This window comes from Eurytemora carolleeae, unplaced genomic scaffold (assembly GCF_000591075.1).
Source record: "Eurytemora carolleeae unplaced genomic scaffold, Eaff_2.0 scaffold339, whole genome shotgun sequence".
In the NCBI taxonomy this organism is placed as follows: Eukaryota; Metazoa; Arthropoda; class Copepoda; order Calanoida; family Temoridae; genus Eurytemora; species Eurytemora carolleeae.
In genome coordinates, this window is record NW_019396264.1 from 129,518 (window position 1) to 149,724 (window position 20,207).

Consider the following 20,207-nt stretch of genomic DNA (forward strand, 5'->3'; position numbering starts at 1 on the left):
CAAACCTTTTAGTTGAACTGCATCCTTTCAAACAACTTATATTCGAACTAAATAGTGGGAGGGGGGGGATGAGAAGAAGAAATGTGGAAAGGAAAATAGAAAAAAGATGCAGAATTAAAATAAGTAAGACATTGAAGAGATGATTTGATTTGAAAATTGGTGGATTGAGGAATAAATAAATGAATGCGCTGATGAATAAATGAATTAGTGAATTAAGAAAATGAATTAATTAATTGATGAATTGATGATTTGATAAATAGATGAATTAATCAATTAATGAATTGATGAATCAATTGATTAGGTGAATTAATGAATTGATGAATTGATGTCTAGGATGGTTGGGAGAATAAATCATCAGAATGAGACGATATAATCCTCTGCAACAACCTTGTTCAGTGTACCATCTCCTACCATCTCGTTTTTCTACATCGAGAACTCAGATTATTATTTATTGATGTATTTTTATCCTTTAAGCCATATTTTTAATATCAAACTTATTTCTTAGCAAGGATCAGGGGCCAGTTTCTGGTAATATAATTTTTCCAACTACTCATTCAAAACTTATGATAAAAGAAAGCAGTTTTGGAATCTTCATAAAATCAAAGTGTTTCTCCAACGATTTTAGAATTGTTAAAAGCGTTTGACTAACCAATTTTATGTAAAATTTAGAAAGTCTAAATATAATTCGAGTAATTAATCTATCTAAAATATAAAAAACAATTTTTTTTTGAGTATACTGAAAATAAATCTCAGAAATGTGAGGTTTTAATTTCTATTTGAATCAAAAGTTTTTGCTTTGATGTGTTGTAAAATAGCATATGCTCACAAAAAAAACTTAATTAAAAATGTCTTACACTGAAGCACCTCTAACAGTGTCTTAATATCCTTAAACTTTGTAAATTCTTTGTTTTATTGTTTTTCTGTAGACAGGTTACTGCAGGCATATACACCTTTGATTTTCTAAATCCAATAGAATTTGGTTTTTATTGGAACTAGGTACAAATGTACAAGGTGGATTTCCAAATGGTAAAACTGAAGATATTTAGAAATGATGTCTCAAACGTATTTCTGCAAAACAAATAATTGATTATTTTTAAGTCTTGAAAGTTGTGGAGCTAGGGGTTTAGTTTTTGTTTTGTGTCTGACATAGAAACCCTGCAATGAATGAAAACTTTCCAGATCGAGTAAGCCTTTAGATTAATTTTAATTTCTTTATTGAAATAGTAAGTAAGTAAGTTAGTAAGAAAGTAATTATTTTTTTGTGAAAAATAACAAAAACATACAATTCAGGAGAGATATTTGAAAACCTCTAAAAATAAAGGTTGTGGGAAATTATCCTCTCAATTCAAAAAAGGAAAGTTACATTATATATAAGTTCAAAGTATAAATAAACGTTATATAATATCCGGGACCGTATTTAATGAATCCGTGAACTACGTATAGCTCACGCACCTCTGACCCTTCAGTATAAGTAATGTCTGACCGCGTCAACCTTGTTGCACCGGCTAGTCCTATTGAATGTCTGCCTTATTTACCCAATGCCCGTGTGATACACTACAAACTGCATGGGACCGGAAAGGTTGACCTGGCTCGGAAATTCAAATGTACTACGGCTGCCCGTGAGCTGCGCCGGTTCAAATCCTGAATTACCTATTCAAGTTCTCATGCATCTACTTATTAATTTCGACCTCCTTACAATTTTTTCTTTGAAAAGTTTTTTTTGTGATTTAAGTGAATTAAACATGAACCAACCAAACTTGTTTTCAAATTGTTACACTTTTATTGCTTGATGTTATACTGTTGAGGGTTTATTTACATTTTTCCACGGATTTATTGAAAAGAGTAATTGCGCTCTCAAGCTTTCTTATGAGAAAACTTAGATAATATTGGAGCTGAGTATTTTGTATTGACTTTACTCCGTTCTATTCCCACACAATCTTTAGAAATAATAATTCAATCAAATCTAAATCCAGAATTCTTCCTTTCCCTTCATCACACGGGCAGCCATAGTACGTTTGAATCTCCGAGCCGGGTCAACCTTTCCAGTCCCAGTTTGTACTGTACCTAGCTCTATGGACAGGACTATAGCCGGTGTAACAAGGTTAACGCGGTCAGATTCTATGCTTCATATATGTTGAATTTACTTTTACTAAAGGGGCAAAGGTGCGTGATCAGTCAAAATTCCCAATGATTTTTCGCGTAAGCTGGCAACATTTGGATCGCTGTTGACTGCTGGGAAACTTTTGTTGAGTCATGTGGAGCAAAAGAAAACTAGTTTGGTAAGTTCACATCATATCACAATACACAATACGCAAAAAATATACAACCAAGAAATATATAGACCAGGAACCCCCATATCTCATGCGTCAAATCTGTGTACTGCAGTGGGATGAGATCAAAACAAAGAATTCAGGGGCAACGCATCATTTTTGAGGGAAACGAGCCTTAGGGGTGGAATAAGAATATATTGCTATTGTATTTTCCATGTTGACCAGAAAGCCAAAAATCATATGTTTTCGCTCTAACTTGATATATTAACTTGTTTTTTGTTGGACTGTAATATCACATCAGAGCTTAAGTACTTTCTCTTCACCTTCTGTTGGGGCACTGGGTTTGTTTACATTCCTCCCACAGAGTTGGGCGTTCCTTGGACACAACTTAAATGTTAAGACTGGGGTTTTATCAGACAGAATCGAGACTGTACAACTATGTACATGTTTTACGATTGTATAGTTGTTTTTTGAAGACAATGTCTAATTTAAAATTTCCATCTATGAAATGGTTTTCTATAAAAATTCATAAAATAGGTTTCTATCAATAAAATGTATTCTATGAAAAAATGTGGTTTTTCAAAATGTCAATCTATTAAAGTACTTTCATTGAAATGTCATTCTAAAAATGTCTATCTAAAAAGTGTTTATCTCTGGTCTACCCATCATGTTGAGATTTAAACCAGTATAATAATATTTAATAAGTTTTTACTTATAACTTATTTTATTAAAAGAAACGTTAAATTAATTTTTGTATTTCCAATTTGTCGCTTTTGTGGTTAAGATACATGCATTAAAACACAACGGGATTAATTTGTGAAAATATACGCAGAACCAGAAAACAGTGGGATGGGAAGACGACATTAAAGACAATATTTATTTGATGTTGTTACAATGTAAATGGTTTTACTAGACACTTATGAAATCGGTTTGTTTACACCGTACTATTCCTGTGCTCATTGAACTTTTTAAAGGAATTGAGTTTTTGCCACAAACTAAAATATTCTGATTCCAATATCTTCGCAACCTTATGGTGCAAACCTTTGATATTTCAAACTTAGGTTATTTTATTTATAAGTATTAATAGTTTTAAATATCTAAGGTCTACGGCATTGGGTTGCAAAGATATAGAGACTAGAAAATCAGAGTTTGTGGCAAAAACTCAACTCCTTTATTACCTATATAATAAAACATGACATTCGTATATATTTTGCGTATAGCCGGCCAAACGACTGGACCGATTGGGCTGAATTTTTTTGTATACACTCATGGGTAGCTGGGGGGTGTTATAGGCGATATTTTTTTCTCAAAATTTTTAAAATTGTTTTCCTTATTTTTTCAAACTTTTTTTTCAACGGGCAACGACGGACCCTTCAGCTGGTTTGATTATAAAAGTCGTCTTTCTATTTCAGTTTTCTGGTTATCACTGTATAATTATAAATGAAAACATAAGAGGGGTGGGGAACAAATTATTTTCAGGGGCGGGGGGCGGGGTTAAATTCTCTATAGTTAAACTAGTATTTAACCCACCGTGATAAAGTGATATATATCCCTAAACTTACTTAGCCCTAAACGATATCAATTTACTCATGAAAGAAAGGAATGTAGAGAATAGATTGATTAAACCGAATACAGCAATGATTTATGAGAATTCCTTCCAAACCCTAGTAAAAAGGCTACAACAGGCTTATCAAACATTTCAATGTCAGGAGCAATGTATTAGATCTTAAGTTAGAAGTTACTGAACCCCTATCATATTATAAAAAACTGCAATGTATGTATTATTGGACCAAACTTTTTATTGTTTTACAATCTTTTGCGTCCTCAAAGAGCGACACAACTGTGCGTCCTAACTTTATTAAATGTTTAGTACAGTGGTACACAGTACACTCCAGTTCATTTATGTACCGGGTCGAATTTCGACTAGCCAGGGCAAGCTGTAAAGTAAAATACATACTATATAAGGCAAAACAAGACAGTACGCCAAATAAATGGTCTCCTTCTATTAAATCAATACAATAAAGTCGACTTTCAATTTTAATTTTGATTGATATCAAGCTGGTGAATATCATGGTTTAAATATTGAATATTTTAGCATGTATACTGTATACAGCAGACTGTAGAGACGTACAGGACAAGTTATTACTTTATCAATATTTTCATTTATTAATGTTGTAAACCAGTGGGAGAGCCGGCTAGGGCATAATTATCCAAGGACTGAAAACATACTCAATTATGTTAAAAAATGTTGGAGAACTGAAAATTATAATTTCAAGTTTAGTTAACTTAGATTATATTTAATAAATTTAATCTCACCCCACCCACACTTTCAAATATTTTGAATTAGAATTTTACTGGTGAAAAGATTATAAAGTGGAAAGATGAAAAAAGTTAAAAAGGTTTCAAAATGTACATTTAAAATAAAAATATTAATAAATAGGATTATTCACATATTTGAAATTAAACCTTTTTGATTTACATATTTAAATCATATTGCATACACTTTTCTTTTGATAATATATAATTTATAAATATACTTTGCTTGTCTGTTTGGGTGTTTGTTTGTAATCAATAAACGTCAAAACGGCTGAACCGATCGGGCCCAAATTTTGTGTGGGACCTTACATGCCCATTGTCAAAATGATTTCAACTAATATGAAACATTCTGCAAACTTTATCATCAATGGTATACAACAATTAAATTGATTGAAAAAATAATCCTAATGTCGTCCATAATAACCATTTTAGAGCAGTGGAGAATCTAACCTTAATATCGGCTGTAAGATCTACTATAGAGCAGTTGAGGAACTAACCTGAATATCGTCTGTAAGATCTACTATAGAGCAGTGGAGGAACTAACCTGAATATCGTCTGTAAGATCTACAATAGGGCAATGGAGGAAAGCTGGAGAATCAACCTAAAACGAAGTTTATATTATCTGGAAACAATAAATTTAAAGGAATGTCAACGTAAATTTACCTAACCCTCCATCTACATCTTTTAAAGAATGTTAGATTCTGTAAGTTTCTGGAGAACATAAATCTACAGAAGCATACTGATAGTGTTTTTATTATTCCTTTGAGTTTAATACTCTTTAAAGAAACATCTTTAATCGAAATAAAAAATTAGTTCAAATCAAATTATCCTTCCTTGCCCTCATTTTTAAGATTATTAAACTTTTTCTTTCATCTTTTGATTGAATAAAACGAGTTCATAAAAGAAATATCTAACTTTCTCAGATTTTTTTACTATTCGTTGTGTTATTGTTCTGTTCTCTGTGGGATAAATTAGATTGTTAACCAGCTCATTGTTTTCTTCAATTTCACTCTTGACCAAACTCATTTCGGGTTCTTTTTTGTTTTCTACTTTTCCATTATGGATGAAAAGTGTCCTAAAGCTTTTTATGTGGAAATAGAGGATTTTTTCTAATTTGAGGTTTCTCTTAACACAGTGTATAATATGTATGTGTATAGAAACCAGGGGCAGATACAGGAATAATATAATTACTATACCTGTACTTTTGTAACATTTGGAGCTTGTCCGAAATGTGTTTTAACCCCGTAACCGGAGCCATGCTTTGAATCTCTAAACATGGAACCGGTTCTTGAGTCGCGCAGCGCAGAACCGGATAGTATTCCAACACTGCTCACCGATAAAACGAAGACGACACAATGCATTTTCATCCTCATCTGTAAGTAAATATTGGATATTACCGCAAGTTCAGTAGAAATGATACTTATAAAACTATATTTTTCATAATACACAGTGGATCTTTGCTAAGTTTGGTTTAAGGCGAAGAAATTAGGCATTAAACTTTAGTTCACTAGTTCACTAAGATACCATATTTAGACCTGTTTCTTCAAAGTTGGCTTACATAGAATTATGGTATCTTATCAGCAAATCTTTTGTTGTTTTAATTGTGAAGATTATAAAAAGGATTAATAATTTTCCTTCTAGTGGATGGATCTTCTGTCTCAAGTATAGAATTGATTTGTTCATTAGTTTTCTCAGGATTGGTATTTTGTTTAATCGGGCATTATCAATCCTACTCCTCAGCATACACAACCCACAGATATATAGACTTCTCAATCCTATTCCTCAGCATACACATCCCACAGATATATAGACTTCTCAATCCTACTCCTCAGCATACACAACCCACAGATTATAGACTTCTCAATCCTACTCCTAGGCATACACAACCCACAGATATATAGACTTCTCAATCCTACTCCTCAGCATACACATCCCACAGATATATAGACTTCTCAATCCTACTCCTCAGCATACACATCCCACAGATATATAGACTTCTCAATCCTACTCCTCAGCATACACACCCCACAGATATATATACTTCTCAATCCTACTCCTCAGCATACACACCCTACAGATATATAGACTACACCAAATTCAGATTGCTTCACGCCACCTTGCCGGCTAACTTTTTCATTTTGCAACAATTTTTTTTTGGGGGGGGGTGGAGATAACATAAGAAAAATCAAATTTGTTATACATCCAAGGATTTCCACGTCACATTTATCTCAATAAATATGAAAAGAAATTAATTCTATCTTTACATCTGGACGCATACACCCTGGATGTATAAAATATGGAGGGTTTCTCTGCATTCGCCAGCTATTTATTATTGTTTGGACAAAGGGTTTTTGTTATTCAATCCTAGAAAGCAGAAACTAACATTTATCTTTTTTGTCTCTATCTCAATCTGATTCATATTGAAACTGGATTTCAATTTAGCTGAAATGAAAAAATATTTAGAATTTTATGGGAGCATGGGTAGCTAACTAGAAGCCATGGACTTAGAAATGGGCATTGTTTTCTTCAACGAACGAAATTGTTCGTTAAGAAGGGGTTCTTCAGAAAAAAAAACGATCAATGGACGAACGAAATGGATCGTTTCAGAGAAATGAAAAACTATCGTTTTTTTTAAACGAGGGGAAAAAATAACGATTTAAAACCGCTTGGACAAGCTTGAAAAACAGGATAGTTGTTTTACTGATCGAACGAGTTTTACAAAAATTTGAATGAAACTATCGTTTTTCACTGAACGAACGATTTCTGAAACAAACATTTTAAGAAACGATAGTGTTTTATTGAACTAATGATTTTTTCTAACAATTTAAAAAAAAAACTATCGGTTTTTTGACTAAACAAACGATTTTATTAAACTAACGATTTTACTGAACGAACGATTTTACTGAACGAACGATTTTACTGAACGATCATTCAGTAAAAAAACGAACGAATTATATGGAAAAGGAACTTTGAGAACGAACGAAATATTTTTTTGAAATCTTTAAAAAAAGAACAAAATGAGTCGTTCCCAAATGATAAACAAACGAAATGAAAACAGTTGAACGTGCTCCTCTCTATCCATGGTGCAACACCAAATTGTCTTAGATAAAAAAGAACAGTTTCAAGCCTAATTCACAACGGTAAACTTTAAACCTTTAAATGACGGATATATCATTGTTTTCTAGCTAAAAATTGATAATTTCAGTATATGGTGCCATTCTTCTCTTCTTCTCTTATCTTTTTATTAAAAAATGACGCTAAAAATATTGTGTAATTCGCAACCAACTTTAAGAAAATCAAAAACAAAAAACATTTTAATACATTTCTAGAAATATGTCGGTTTCAACGATTGAAATTAGAATAAAAAAAAGACATTAAAAGATTATATTCATTCAACAATTTTCTGGTTCTGCTAAAAGGAATTGAGTCTTTGCCATAAAATCTGCTTTTCTAAACCCTATATCTTTGGATTCCAATGTCGTAGACCTTAGATATTTTAAACTATGAATTCTGCTAGATCAAATAATATAAGTTTGAAATATCAAAAATGTACGGCATTGGGTTTTAAAGATATAGGGATTATAAATTCAGAGTTTGTGGCAAAGACTCAATTCGTTTCCTTGTCACAGCTAAATAATAGCACTGCGATCCTATAGTACATGCTCTCACGCAACAATCGAGCAGCATTTTAACGGTTACACCTTTTAAACTTACAATCGAAACAAGATAGTTGCATTTTTAGAATGTGTAGCGACGCTTTAAAGTCGAGGCCGGCTGTCTACAAAGGAATTGAGTCTTTTTGCCACAAACTCTGAATTTATAATCCCTATATATTTGGAACCCAATGCCGCAAATCTTTGATATTTCAAACTTACATTATTTGATCTAATAGAATTCATAGTTTGAAATATCTAAGGTCTACGACATTGGAATCCCAAGATATAGGGTTTAGAAAAGCAAAGTTTGTGGCACAGACTCAATTCCTTTGATGAATAAGTTTCATAGTTGCAGATATCAGTATAAGGAAAATAATGATGTATATGTAAATCATAAATATGTACACTATTGTACAATTCTTTAGGCAGACGGCAGCCATTTTATATTTCCCATAATTAAACCTGAATACTGTATTCAGCCTTATGATGAGTAAATAATATAAATATACAATAAACATACTTCTTATGATATCTTATATATATCTCATATTGAATATTGTTTATCAGCCATATAATATTTAGAATATTATACTTCTTTTTTACCAACCCACACAAATACCATATACAACAATTTAGAGTCGGGTGTCAACCTTACGTCAGAGCTATCTACGTATAAATGTATTATGTATAAAGAAAGAATAAAAAGGCAATTAAGATATACATTTCTGTATAATCTGATCATTATTGCATGAATGAAATTGAATGAAAATAAAACGAAAAGGAAGGAAACAAAGTTGCTGTTTTTGTGCTATTTTACACCTTTTGATTTTATGCAGTTTTGGGCTTTTAGCAATTTAGTACATTAAAATGCACTGTGAATAGTAAAATTTACGTAAAATGTACGTAAAACGTTTCTTTGGACTCCCTGTCTCCTTGGTAACTAGAGGATGAGACAAGTATGTGTTTGATAAATGAATTTGCTGAAATCTACTCGAGGTCTTCTTGTTCCTTTTACAATTGTGGTGAGATGAGAAATATTTGTTATTCAGACAAAGCTTTGTGTTTGGTAATTCAGGCAGGGTACCGGGAAGGGGGGGGATTTAGCTGACAGGGGAACAGATGGACGGGGGGGGGGGGGTATGTTTCGGGAAATGCAGAAGAAATTTGTTTTGTGTTTAAACCCTTTGAAATAATTGCTTAATTCTTTTTTTCCCGCCATAATTATCATTTAAAAATGTAATGCTAGTTTATTTGCAAAAATATCAAAAGATCAAATACCAAATGATCAAATGCCGAATTATACAGTACAAACGCAGTACATTTTAATTAGGTCCACAAGCTAGAAATGTAAACAAATCTGGGTAAAATCATATAAACTGATCGTACTGCATTGTTTATCTCAAAACCGGTTAAATTTCCACAACAAACTATCAAGGGAAGAAAGAGAAGAAAGAGAAGAAATATTTATGCATACCCTAAAATCATTTCTAATTCATTTATATTCCTATAATATTTTTGAAAAAGTAAGTAGCTGCCCCTACTGTTCAGCGTACACTTTTTTGATCATTTCAAGAGTTTTGATCATTTGGCATAAATTGTATGAAATGTTTAGCTATTTGGCTTTCCAACTTTTGTCACTCTTAATTGTCAACAAATTTATGCATAGCATTTAATCTTTAGAAGTTTTGCAATCGAGTTTTTTCTTTTTTTTAAATCCGGATTTTCGACATTGATAAGTTTTAAACTCCGTGTGCCTCTGACATTGAAAATCAATTTATAGTTCCGCCTTTCAAAGATGATATTGCTTTTTTGTACTCAAACAGACATCTTTATTACAGAATAGAATGTGCTTTACAAGATAGAACAAGCTGAGACAGCAAACTTCGAACCAAACTAATGATTTTTTATTTTGAATATTTTCCGACAAATAAATGTTTTGAGTTTCTTAGGCCGGCAGCTAGGCTCTGCAGATAGATTGTATTTTCAATATTTGAAATCAAATAAACAATTTTATTATTCTTTCTTTTAGCCAGTTCTTTTTGAACAACAAACACCTTTAAAGGGACTGTAAGTGTAATTTCAAAGTTTCCATGCAAATATGACAATGGCCGATTTAACGGTACCCTCAAAAGCTTTGTATAAAATGTGAAATTTTTATGTTGGAAATAAGTCTTTGAAACAAACTTTATGTTCACAACAACTTTGCAACCTGTTCGTGTAATATTTCAAACTTTAACTATTTATTCCATTAGAATTATCAGATTTCATAGTTTAAAATATCAAGAGTCTGTCACATTTTAAAAATCTGAGTTTGTGGCAAAAACTTCACCCCATTCGATTCCCTGTCTTTTCATACCTTCCCTTTCAGTCCTTTAATACTCCGCCCATGTTCTCTTTATTTCCCCTCCCTCTTCCCTCTCTCTTCTCTCGACCCCCCCCCCTCCCTCCCTTGGGCTCTGGTTGAGAGAAAGCATAATGGTTTGCTTGTATATTCCTGGAGTAAAGGAAGCAGAGTTTGCATTTCGCCTTTTTTCATTATTTTCAATATTATAGAGAATGCATAGAGTAAATTCAGACGAAAGAATAATATGTATCTTCTGAAAGGTATTATTCTTATATTTCACTTATAAAACACACTAATTTCATCAATACTACGCTGTCTTTGTAAGATTTGTACAATTTTTGCTATAAAACCCGGGTTTTTTTTGGACTTTCCCACATTGTATTATTTTGAGATAAAGTACCGCATGGCTCTAGTCTTTAGGACCGGCCATCTTTAATTGGAAATAAAGGCTTCGATTTGTGTTCATTTTCCAAAAAAAGGAATTTTCTTATCCCATAATTTTTTCGAACTTAGATTCTGATTGTTTGATCTGACAGAATTCATAGTTTGAAACAGCAAAGGTCTACAACATTGTTTTTCAAAGCTTTTGTGATGAGAAAATCAGAGTTTGTGACAAAGACTCAATTTTTTTAAAATAAAGTGTACTTTAGAGAGGTGAAATATCGCTATAAATAAATCTAGATACTTTTTTGGTGTTTGAATGAGGATCTATTAAGTTTTATATATTCCTATTTTGACAAATAAATTGCAATATTATGCATGACTAAATCCACCTTTCATCTTCTCAGCATTATTTTTACTAGCTATAGCAATAAGAAATAGAATTTAAATCAAGAATGGTCTAGTATAGATTCATAACTCTAATTGGATAATGAGATAGATAGAAAGATGTTACCGCCATACTATTTCTATTGGTTCAGAATAGACTACAAACACATGACTGAACCCTGATTGGATCAGGCACTAATGGACAGGCATACTAGAGTGGGCTGGTCAATCTGATAATTTAAATTAACAAGAGTTTGCTGTGTGTATATATTAAGGATGACTCTATAAGCAATTTTATTGTTAACTGTTGTTCTGAAAGTGACCATTTTTAATTATTCTCAAATTTTGGCAGATTTTAAAATTTAAAAAAAAATCTGGGCAAAAATATTTTAAGCTTGATTTTCCATAAACCCTTCCCCGGGGTCATGTAAATTGCCATAAACAATTTAGGCCCGATCAGTTCTGCCTTCACGATTATTGAATATAAACATACAGACGAGAAAATCCTTAAGCCTTCATCTTCTATTTCAATTGTAAGCATTTCTCTTTGTGTACATTGTAAAAAAAAAGTTCGCGGATTTTATAAAAAAAAAATGTTGGAGGCTAATTTTAAATTTGATCATTCATAAACTTCTTCCCTGGGGTCATGTGAGGTCCCACACAACATTTTTGCCCGAACCAGCCGCTTTGACGTTTATTGGATATAAACAGACAGACAAGAAAAAAGTACATATATATATACAAGCAAAGTATATGTAGATAGAATTTATGATCATCAAAAGAAAAAAATTACAAATATACATGAACCTATTTATGAAAAATATAAAATTGTACAATTTGTAAACTTGTATAGCACGTACGTGTTACGTATAGATAAATAAAAAGAAGGAATAAAAAGGCTAAACCTCGATTACTCCAGACTTAAATCAATACATTCCATGTTAAAATTAGATAAAACTGATTACTCCCGGCCCTATAATCAAATCAGTAAAGAAGGAAATTAATTGTTTTTTTGTTATAAAAGTAAACCCATGGAATCCTGCCAGGCGATTACTCATCATCAGTCTTCTAAACCTTAAAGGATTTGTAGCGAAATGTCAATAAAACCTTAATACAATTATTGAACATGGATTTTTCTTGTATTTTCCAGAAAAAAAAACTCAATAAATTAGTAATCATGGTTAACAAATTCTAAATAAAAAATTTAATGTTACTCAGAGTAAATCCAAACTATTTTGTTAAAGAAATATGATCCCTGGAATAGTAAACGATAAGCTATGTTTCAATCCATCAAACCTTGACACCCCCCTCCCCCCCTAACCCTCCCCAACATAGTTTCTAAATGTGCGATTATTACATTTTTCTAAAGAAATTCCTGTAGTTGGGATTTCAAGTAACCCTTCAAAAAAAATTTTCATTGAAAATGGGAAAGTATCGCCGGTTTTCTAACTTGAAAGGTTTTAAACAATTTCTTCCTTTATTTCTGTAGCAGTTAGCAAGATACCCGCAAATCACTTTTATAAAGAGAACCTACAATAAGAAATAACCAATTTTCAAATAAAAATAATGGATATCTAACTCATTACGAATACCGTTGTGAATCGGACCTGTCACTTTATAAAGCAAGGTTCACTCGAATTAAATTAACAAGAAGTAATTAATTAATTAATTTCAAATAAATTAGTAAGTATACAATATAGGTGGCAACAGAGATATGGACCAATTATACACAACGTCACAAGTGTCAAATATAACTACGAAAACAAAATTTTCTTACATTAGTTGTCATGTTTTCCAAATTAAAAAAAAAAACAGTGTAAAAAGATAAAATTGCACTTATTTTACTGTAAGATAAGCACTTTATTCTAAAATTATCACTATAATTAATAAACTGAGCTGACACTTGTGACGTAAGAATACAGCTGTACTAAGAGTGTACAAATTCTACGTTGCCATCTATTGTACTAGAATCTATTTGAATTAATTGTTTATTTAAAATAGAACGTTATATAGATTTTTTACGATTACGAATATACAACTATATATTTTATAGAATTATTCTACCCTATTCGTGTTTAAATAAATTAAAATATACTTTCGTTCTCTTGATCTTGATCTTCTAATATACTTTAGTTATATTGTTCATGATCTTTTAATAAACTTTAATTCTCTTGATTATGATATTCTAATAAACTTTAGTTCTCTTGATCATGGTCTAATATTATACTTTAGTTCTCTTGATCATGATCTTCAAATATACTTCAGTTCTATTGATCATGATCTTCAATAATATACTTTAGTTCTCTTGATCATGATCTTCTAATATACTTTGGTTCTCTTGATCATGATCTTCAAATATACTTCAGTTCTACTGATCATGATCTTCAATAATATACTTTACTTCTCTTCATAATGATAATATACTTTGGTTCTCTTGATCATAATCTTCTTGTATACTTTAATTTTCTTGGTCATGATCTTCTAAGACTTCTAATATACTTTAAATCCCGTGTTCATGGTCTTCTAATATAATAGATATAATTTAGTTAAATTGATCATGATCTTTAAAAATATACTTTAGTTCTCTTGATCATGATCTTCTATCTATGTAGATTGGAAACCTTTGATACGAAAAACCGTACAGTTTAGATTTTTTATATTATTGAAAATATCTATATAAGCATCTTATATATTATATTTATTATTTATAAGTATATATTATCTTATTATAATCATAAATATAATTATGAATTAATAATTAAAAAATATTGCCAATCCAACCAAGATATTTAATAATCAACCTTTCATATCTTTAATATTACACTGATAAAATATAAACAAATACACTTATAAGCATAATGTTACATAATTTTATATAATATTAGGAATAGTTTCTATGTATGTATTTTTTGTGTATTTGTCAAGTCTGTCTGTCTTCTAATATCTGTTTGATGGTGGGGGAGGGAGGGGTACGTAGATCCAGTATGCTCTAAAAGGTTGCATCAATGTTCCTGGCTGTCTGACTTTAATTTGTAAATAAACTATATTTCTCTTCATCATGATCTTTTAATATACTTCATTTCTTTTGATCGTTTTCTTTAAAAATATACTTTGATTTTCTTGATCATGATCTTCTAATATACGTTAGTTCTCTTGATCATGATATTCGAATATACCTCACTATATACCTCTTTATCATGATTTTCTATTATACTTTAATTCTCTTGATCACGATCTTCTAATATACTTTAATTCTCTTGATCACGATCTTCTAATATACTTTAATTCTCTTGATCACGATCTTCTAATATACTGTAATTCTCTTGATCACGATCTTCTTATATACTTTAATTTTCTCGATCATGAACTTCTAATATACTTTAATTCTCTTGATCGCGATCTTCTAATATACTTAAATTCTCTCGATCATGATCTTCTAATATACTTTAATTTTCTTGATCACGATCTTCTAATATACTGTAATTCTCTTGATCAATATCTTCTAATATACTTTAATTCTCTTGATCACGATCTTCTAATATACTGTAATTCTCTTGATCACGATCTTCTAATATACTTTAGTTTTCTTGATCATGATCTTCTAATATACTTTAATTCTCTTGATCACGATCTTCTAATGTACTGTAATTCTCTTTATCATGATCTTATAATGTACTTTAGTTCTCTTGATCATGATCTTCTAATATACTCAAGTTCTTTTGATCATGATCTTCTAATAAATACCTTTGATTTTACATAGCATACTCACTTTTACTTTTTCGTGTGACATTTAATGAGATAGATATAAGAATAGATGTTACCGCGCGCCATTGCAATTTCTATTGGTTCAGAATAGACACCAAACACATGTCTGAACCCTGATTATATCAGGCGCTAATGAACTCGGCATACAAGAGTGACATAGTCATTTGATATTGATATTCAAAACTTTCTACAAGAAAAATATGTAGATATGGCATTTCGTTTGTTATTATAAATAGTTAACGATCTCACAAAAGCTTTTATTTGCACTCTTCAGCTAAATTCAGACTTTCCTAAACTTTGAATATAAAAGAAATAAAGATGTCACACTATTGTTCCTTCAAAAGGAGTGTTCGCGAAAAATAAAAAAAGGCTAATTAAATTTTTGAATCGAATTGTAACAATCTTTTTCATCTAATGTTAACGTTTGTACCGTATAGCGCAGAATCCAATGATATACCTGACTTGATAAAACGCGGTAAAAACAGATTTTCCAATGTGAGTAAGCGACGAATTTTTTTACAATTTTCTCATTGCTTAAACATTGGAAAATTATTGATACCATTCGATTTAAGATTTAATTTGGGTTTAGCCTAAACCCCTTTTAATTTGTCGCGAACACTCTCTGTAAGCAAGGTTATAATGCAAGGAAAGTTAATTGAAGTTGCGTATGCTCTGCGTACATATTAAATCAAAGAGCATTGATAATTTTTATAATAGTTTCCTGTGACCAGAATATTTCATTGATTTTTTATGTGAAAGATGGATCCCATGTCAAGCTGTGACATCCGTCTTGTGTTTACATTACCGCCCAGAAACAGTACACTGCAGTACACAAGATGCGCATACCTCTGAAATAGCTTTCCTTGCATTATAACCTTGCCTGTAATTAAGTTTTTAACTTAAACGTTATATTTGGTAAAAGATGGGTGATATAAGAAGTTTTGGCATTATATACGTTGTATGACATAACAATTCTTAAGTCCAGAGTGATATATAAGTAAGTACGTTACTTGAAACCTGTTGAAACTGACTTAATTTTATAAAACCATACCACTTGCAAAAATTAAAAGCATTTTCTTCTTCTTTTTTGGGATTTCAAAAATTACAAAAAAATTACATCTGGAGACAGTAAATCTAAAAATTTTGAATTTTTTATAAAATTTCATGAATNCCCCCCCATGTTAAATGAAAAAATGTTTTCGGAATAAAAAGTCCCAAATTTGGGCACTAAAAAAGTCCCATGGAAAAAGTACTTGATAAAAACTTTCCAGAAAATAGTCCTATTATAGTAGAAAAAGTCCCATGGAAAAAAGTACTTGATAAAAACGTTCCAGAAAATAGTCCAATTATAACAGAAAAAGATGTTTACAAAAAGATGTTTACAACCATGCAAAAAAAGGGGCTTGATATTAAAAACACCCGAGCTGGGAACTTTATAATGGTGGATATCGGGATTAATGCTTGATCCACTCTTTTTCTTAATCTCCAGATTAAATATTGCTTGTTGTCCTCATCAATTTAATCTCCAGATTAATTAACAGATCGGGATTAAGGATATCACATTCTAAAGTTTTCAGCTCTGGCTATATTCATTTTGCAGATGCATAACAGAAAAGTCCTTTTTATAAAAACGCCTCAGACGGGACCTCATTTTCACAGGACTTCTTTTTCTTAGGATACATTTTCTTCAGGACTTTCATTCCTGTGATCTTATTTCCTGAAACTTTACAGGCAGCCCCAGTAACAGGAAACTAAACCTGAGGACTTTTTTTCCAGTGACATTTTTCCAGAAAATTTGGACTTTTTTTAAAGGTTTTTTTCCAGAAACTTTTTTCCGGTAGCTCTCTTACAGAGATTCAAACTCCTGCCAACAAGTAGATAAATAAATATCCCTGAATCTCTGTATATATATTAAAAAGAATATATATATAAAATATATATTGTACAATGTATATCACATATCCAGACAAATCTATTCTACACGTGTATATCCTGTAATCTATAAATAAAAAGAATTTATTATGTATAGTTGTACAGTGTACAATTTACAATGTACAGTGTGCAGTGTACAGTGTACAATGTGTACAGTGTACAATGTAAGTTTACAGTCTAGAGCTACCTTGTCAAGGTAATAAGGCAAGGAAAGTTAATTGCTGTTGTGTATTCTCTGCTGCATACATGTTGAAACCAGTTCTCTCTGGACGGTGTTTGTGAACAAGAATAGATGCATCTGTGTTACTCTAGTATCCGAGGAGGATAAAAGCATTTAATTTAGAAAATTTTGATAATTCACATAATAGTTTCCTTTCACCAAAACATTTCATTGATTTTTCATGTGACCGATGGATCCCATGTCAGGCTGTGACATCCGTCTTGTGTTTACTTTACAGCACAGAATTAAAAATGCGTACACCTGTGAAACAACTATCTTTACATTATAATTCTTTGCCTTGTACAATGTACAAGATTACAATTCACACTGTACACTGTAAAGTATGTACACTGTACTGCAGTAAATCGAGAAAATATTATAGACATTTATACATATAAGCTCAGTTTCTCTTCATTTCTATTTAATATTTGTTAAAATTTAGATTACACTGAAGCCAAGGCCTAGCTTAAAAGATAAATTCTTCCTTTGCGGGAATTTAGTTTAATTTATCAGAATATTAAAGTTATTAATATGAATAAATAAGTTATGTTGAACCAGCGCTTAGCAATATATTTCTTGAAAAACAGTATTTTTAGATTTCATATCAAATACTCTCTTTTCCTGTTCTAATACCCGCGCATTAGCATGCGTCACCTAGTTATGTGTAGTTCTTCCTTATTTTCTAAACGGTTCTAAATCTAATGGTTATTTGATTCTTAAAGCGACTTGCGCATTTTTTGCACCAACAGAGAAACTCCCAGAATTAACCACTTTTCGAGTCAGAAAAACGACGGTATATCCCACATTTTTGATTGGATTAAGGGTTCAAGGGTACCGTTGTGAATCGGGCATTACTATCTTCGCATGGAGGGTCACTTTAAATTACGCTTACACTACCTTTAACATCTTCAGGAATTAAATTGATATGCATTACTCAACCTTTCACACAATTTAGATATTTTAGATATAGCGGAAGGAAATATTTAATAATCACCAAATTTTCCTGATACTGAGAGGGGTTTAGTGTCAAAGAAATATACATTTGACTGCAGGGAAGGCAATCCTGGTGTTTTTTATACCACAAGATTTAGGTGTTTTTCTGGCGTTTTTCTTCTTATTTTTGGATTTTAAGGAAAGACAGTTATGAATCACGTGATTATTACAGAACAAAGGAATTGAGTTTTTGCAAGAAAATCTATTTCTAATCCCTATATCTTTCCAACCCGATGTTTTAGACTTTTGATATTTCAAATTATGAATTCTATTAGATCAAATAATCTTACTTTGAAATATCAAAGGTTTACATCATCAGATTGAAAAGATATAAGGATTAGAAAATATCTATTTGTGGCAAAAACTCAATTCCTTTGTAAAATTTCAGATGTAGGATGTAATAAAAGTATTATTGTTTTTTTGTGTTTTTTACCATCAAGTTGGATATTTTTACTTCAGATGGTTTGCAACCCTGCAGTGCAGTTCCTTGAAGAGTACTATGTTTGTTGTGTTGGGGGGGGGGGGGGATTTATTTTCTTTCCATCAGTTTATCAATCAACTATGCAATCTTATAGAGGTTATTATTCGAGGATGCTAGGTAGTCGTTAAGAAAAAAATCTAAATTTAATTTCTAATGGAAGTTTTTTGGTTTTTGGTTTCGGTGCCTAATAAGTCAAAAATCAAGAATGTATGATTTTAATACCATAATTCTTAGAGAGATAAGAGATGTTCCGGTGCTAGAATATAATATTGAATTCTATATTAAGTCCTGCGTCTTTCTAGGTTGAGATGTTTTTAATGGATCTAAAGAGAGAGGGCGCTAGAGGAGATATACACGCTCAGAGACCAAGGGTTTCTAGGTTGATATGTTTTTAATGGATCTAAAGAGAGAGGGCGCCAGAGGAGATACACGTCCTGAGACCGAGGGTTTCTAGGTTGAGATGTATTTAAAGGATCTAAAGAGAGAGGGCGCTAGAGGAGATACACGCCTTGAGACCGAGGGTTTCTAGGTTGAGATATGTTTAAAGGAGCAGAAGAGGGAGGGCGCTAGAGGAGATACACGTCCTGAGACTGAGGGTTTCTAGGTCGAGATGTATTTAAAGGAACTCAAGAGAGAGGGCGCTCTAGGAGATGTACACGTCCTGAGTCCGAGGGTTTCTAGGTTGAGATTTATTTAAGGGATCTAAAGAGAGAGGGTGCTATAGGAGATTTACACGTCCTGAGACAGAGGGTTTCTAGGTTGAGATGTGTTTAAAGGATCTAAAGAGAGAGGGCGTTATAGGAGATATACACGTCCTGAGACTGAGGGTTTCTAGGTTGAGATGTATTTAAAGGATCTAAAGAGAGAGGGCGCTATAGGAGATATACACGTCCTGGGACTGAGGGTTTCTAGGTTGAGATGTATTTAAAGGATCTAAAGAGAGAGGGGGCTAAAGGAGATATACACGTCCTGGGACCGATCACTTGAATCAAACTTGGATTAGATAATTACACTAGAGTTTAAATAGATTGATTTGAGTTTACCCCACCCTTCATGCCTTTTTTTCGACTGCTTTTTTACATATGCCAGATGTAACTTACAAAATTTACATAAATAGAAGGAGCAAAAAGTAACAAAATTAAGTTTAAATTTGAAATTTTAAAAGTGAAAATATTAGAGTAAAATATATTTTATCACGAATTTTCAATATATTATATAATCTTCAGCCTCCGACCACATCAAATCAATTTACGGATATTTTAAACATCATCAGATTATATTGTAAAAATGAATTTACATGTATAGTTCAGTTTAAAATTTTTCGCAACACTCTTTCTTTTTCGTAGTAAAATCACTAGATCTCAATTTCGTAGACCTTTGATATTTCAAACAATAAACTCTGAAGTTTAAAATATCAAAGCTTTACAACACCACGTTAAAAATATATAGGGATTCGAAAATT

The 20,207-nt window shown here is 31.6% G+C and overlaps 1 protein-coding gene across 1 annotated transcript in view; it reads right to left on the reverse strand.

Moving 5' to 3' along the window:
• LOC111699650 (zwei Ig domain protein zig-8) overlaps positions 1-5,955 on the reverse strand; it is a 40,923-nt gene extending 34,968 nt beyond the window's left edge. The window contains exons 1-2 of the mRNA XM_023470374.1: positions 5,783-5,955; positions 5,131-5,187 (exon numbers count right to left, since the gene is read on the reverse strand). Coding sequence (XP_023326142.1) covers positions 5,131-5,187; positions 5,783-5,953 — 228 coding nt within the window. The 5' untranslated portion in view covers positions 5,954-5,955. The remainder of the gene's footprint in view (positions 1-5,130; positions 5,188-5,782) is intronic.
• Between the last annotated feature and the right edge of the window lie 14,252 nt (positions 5,956-20,207).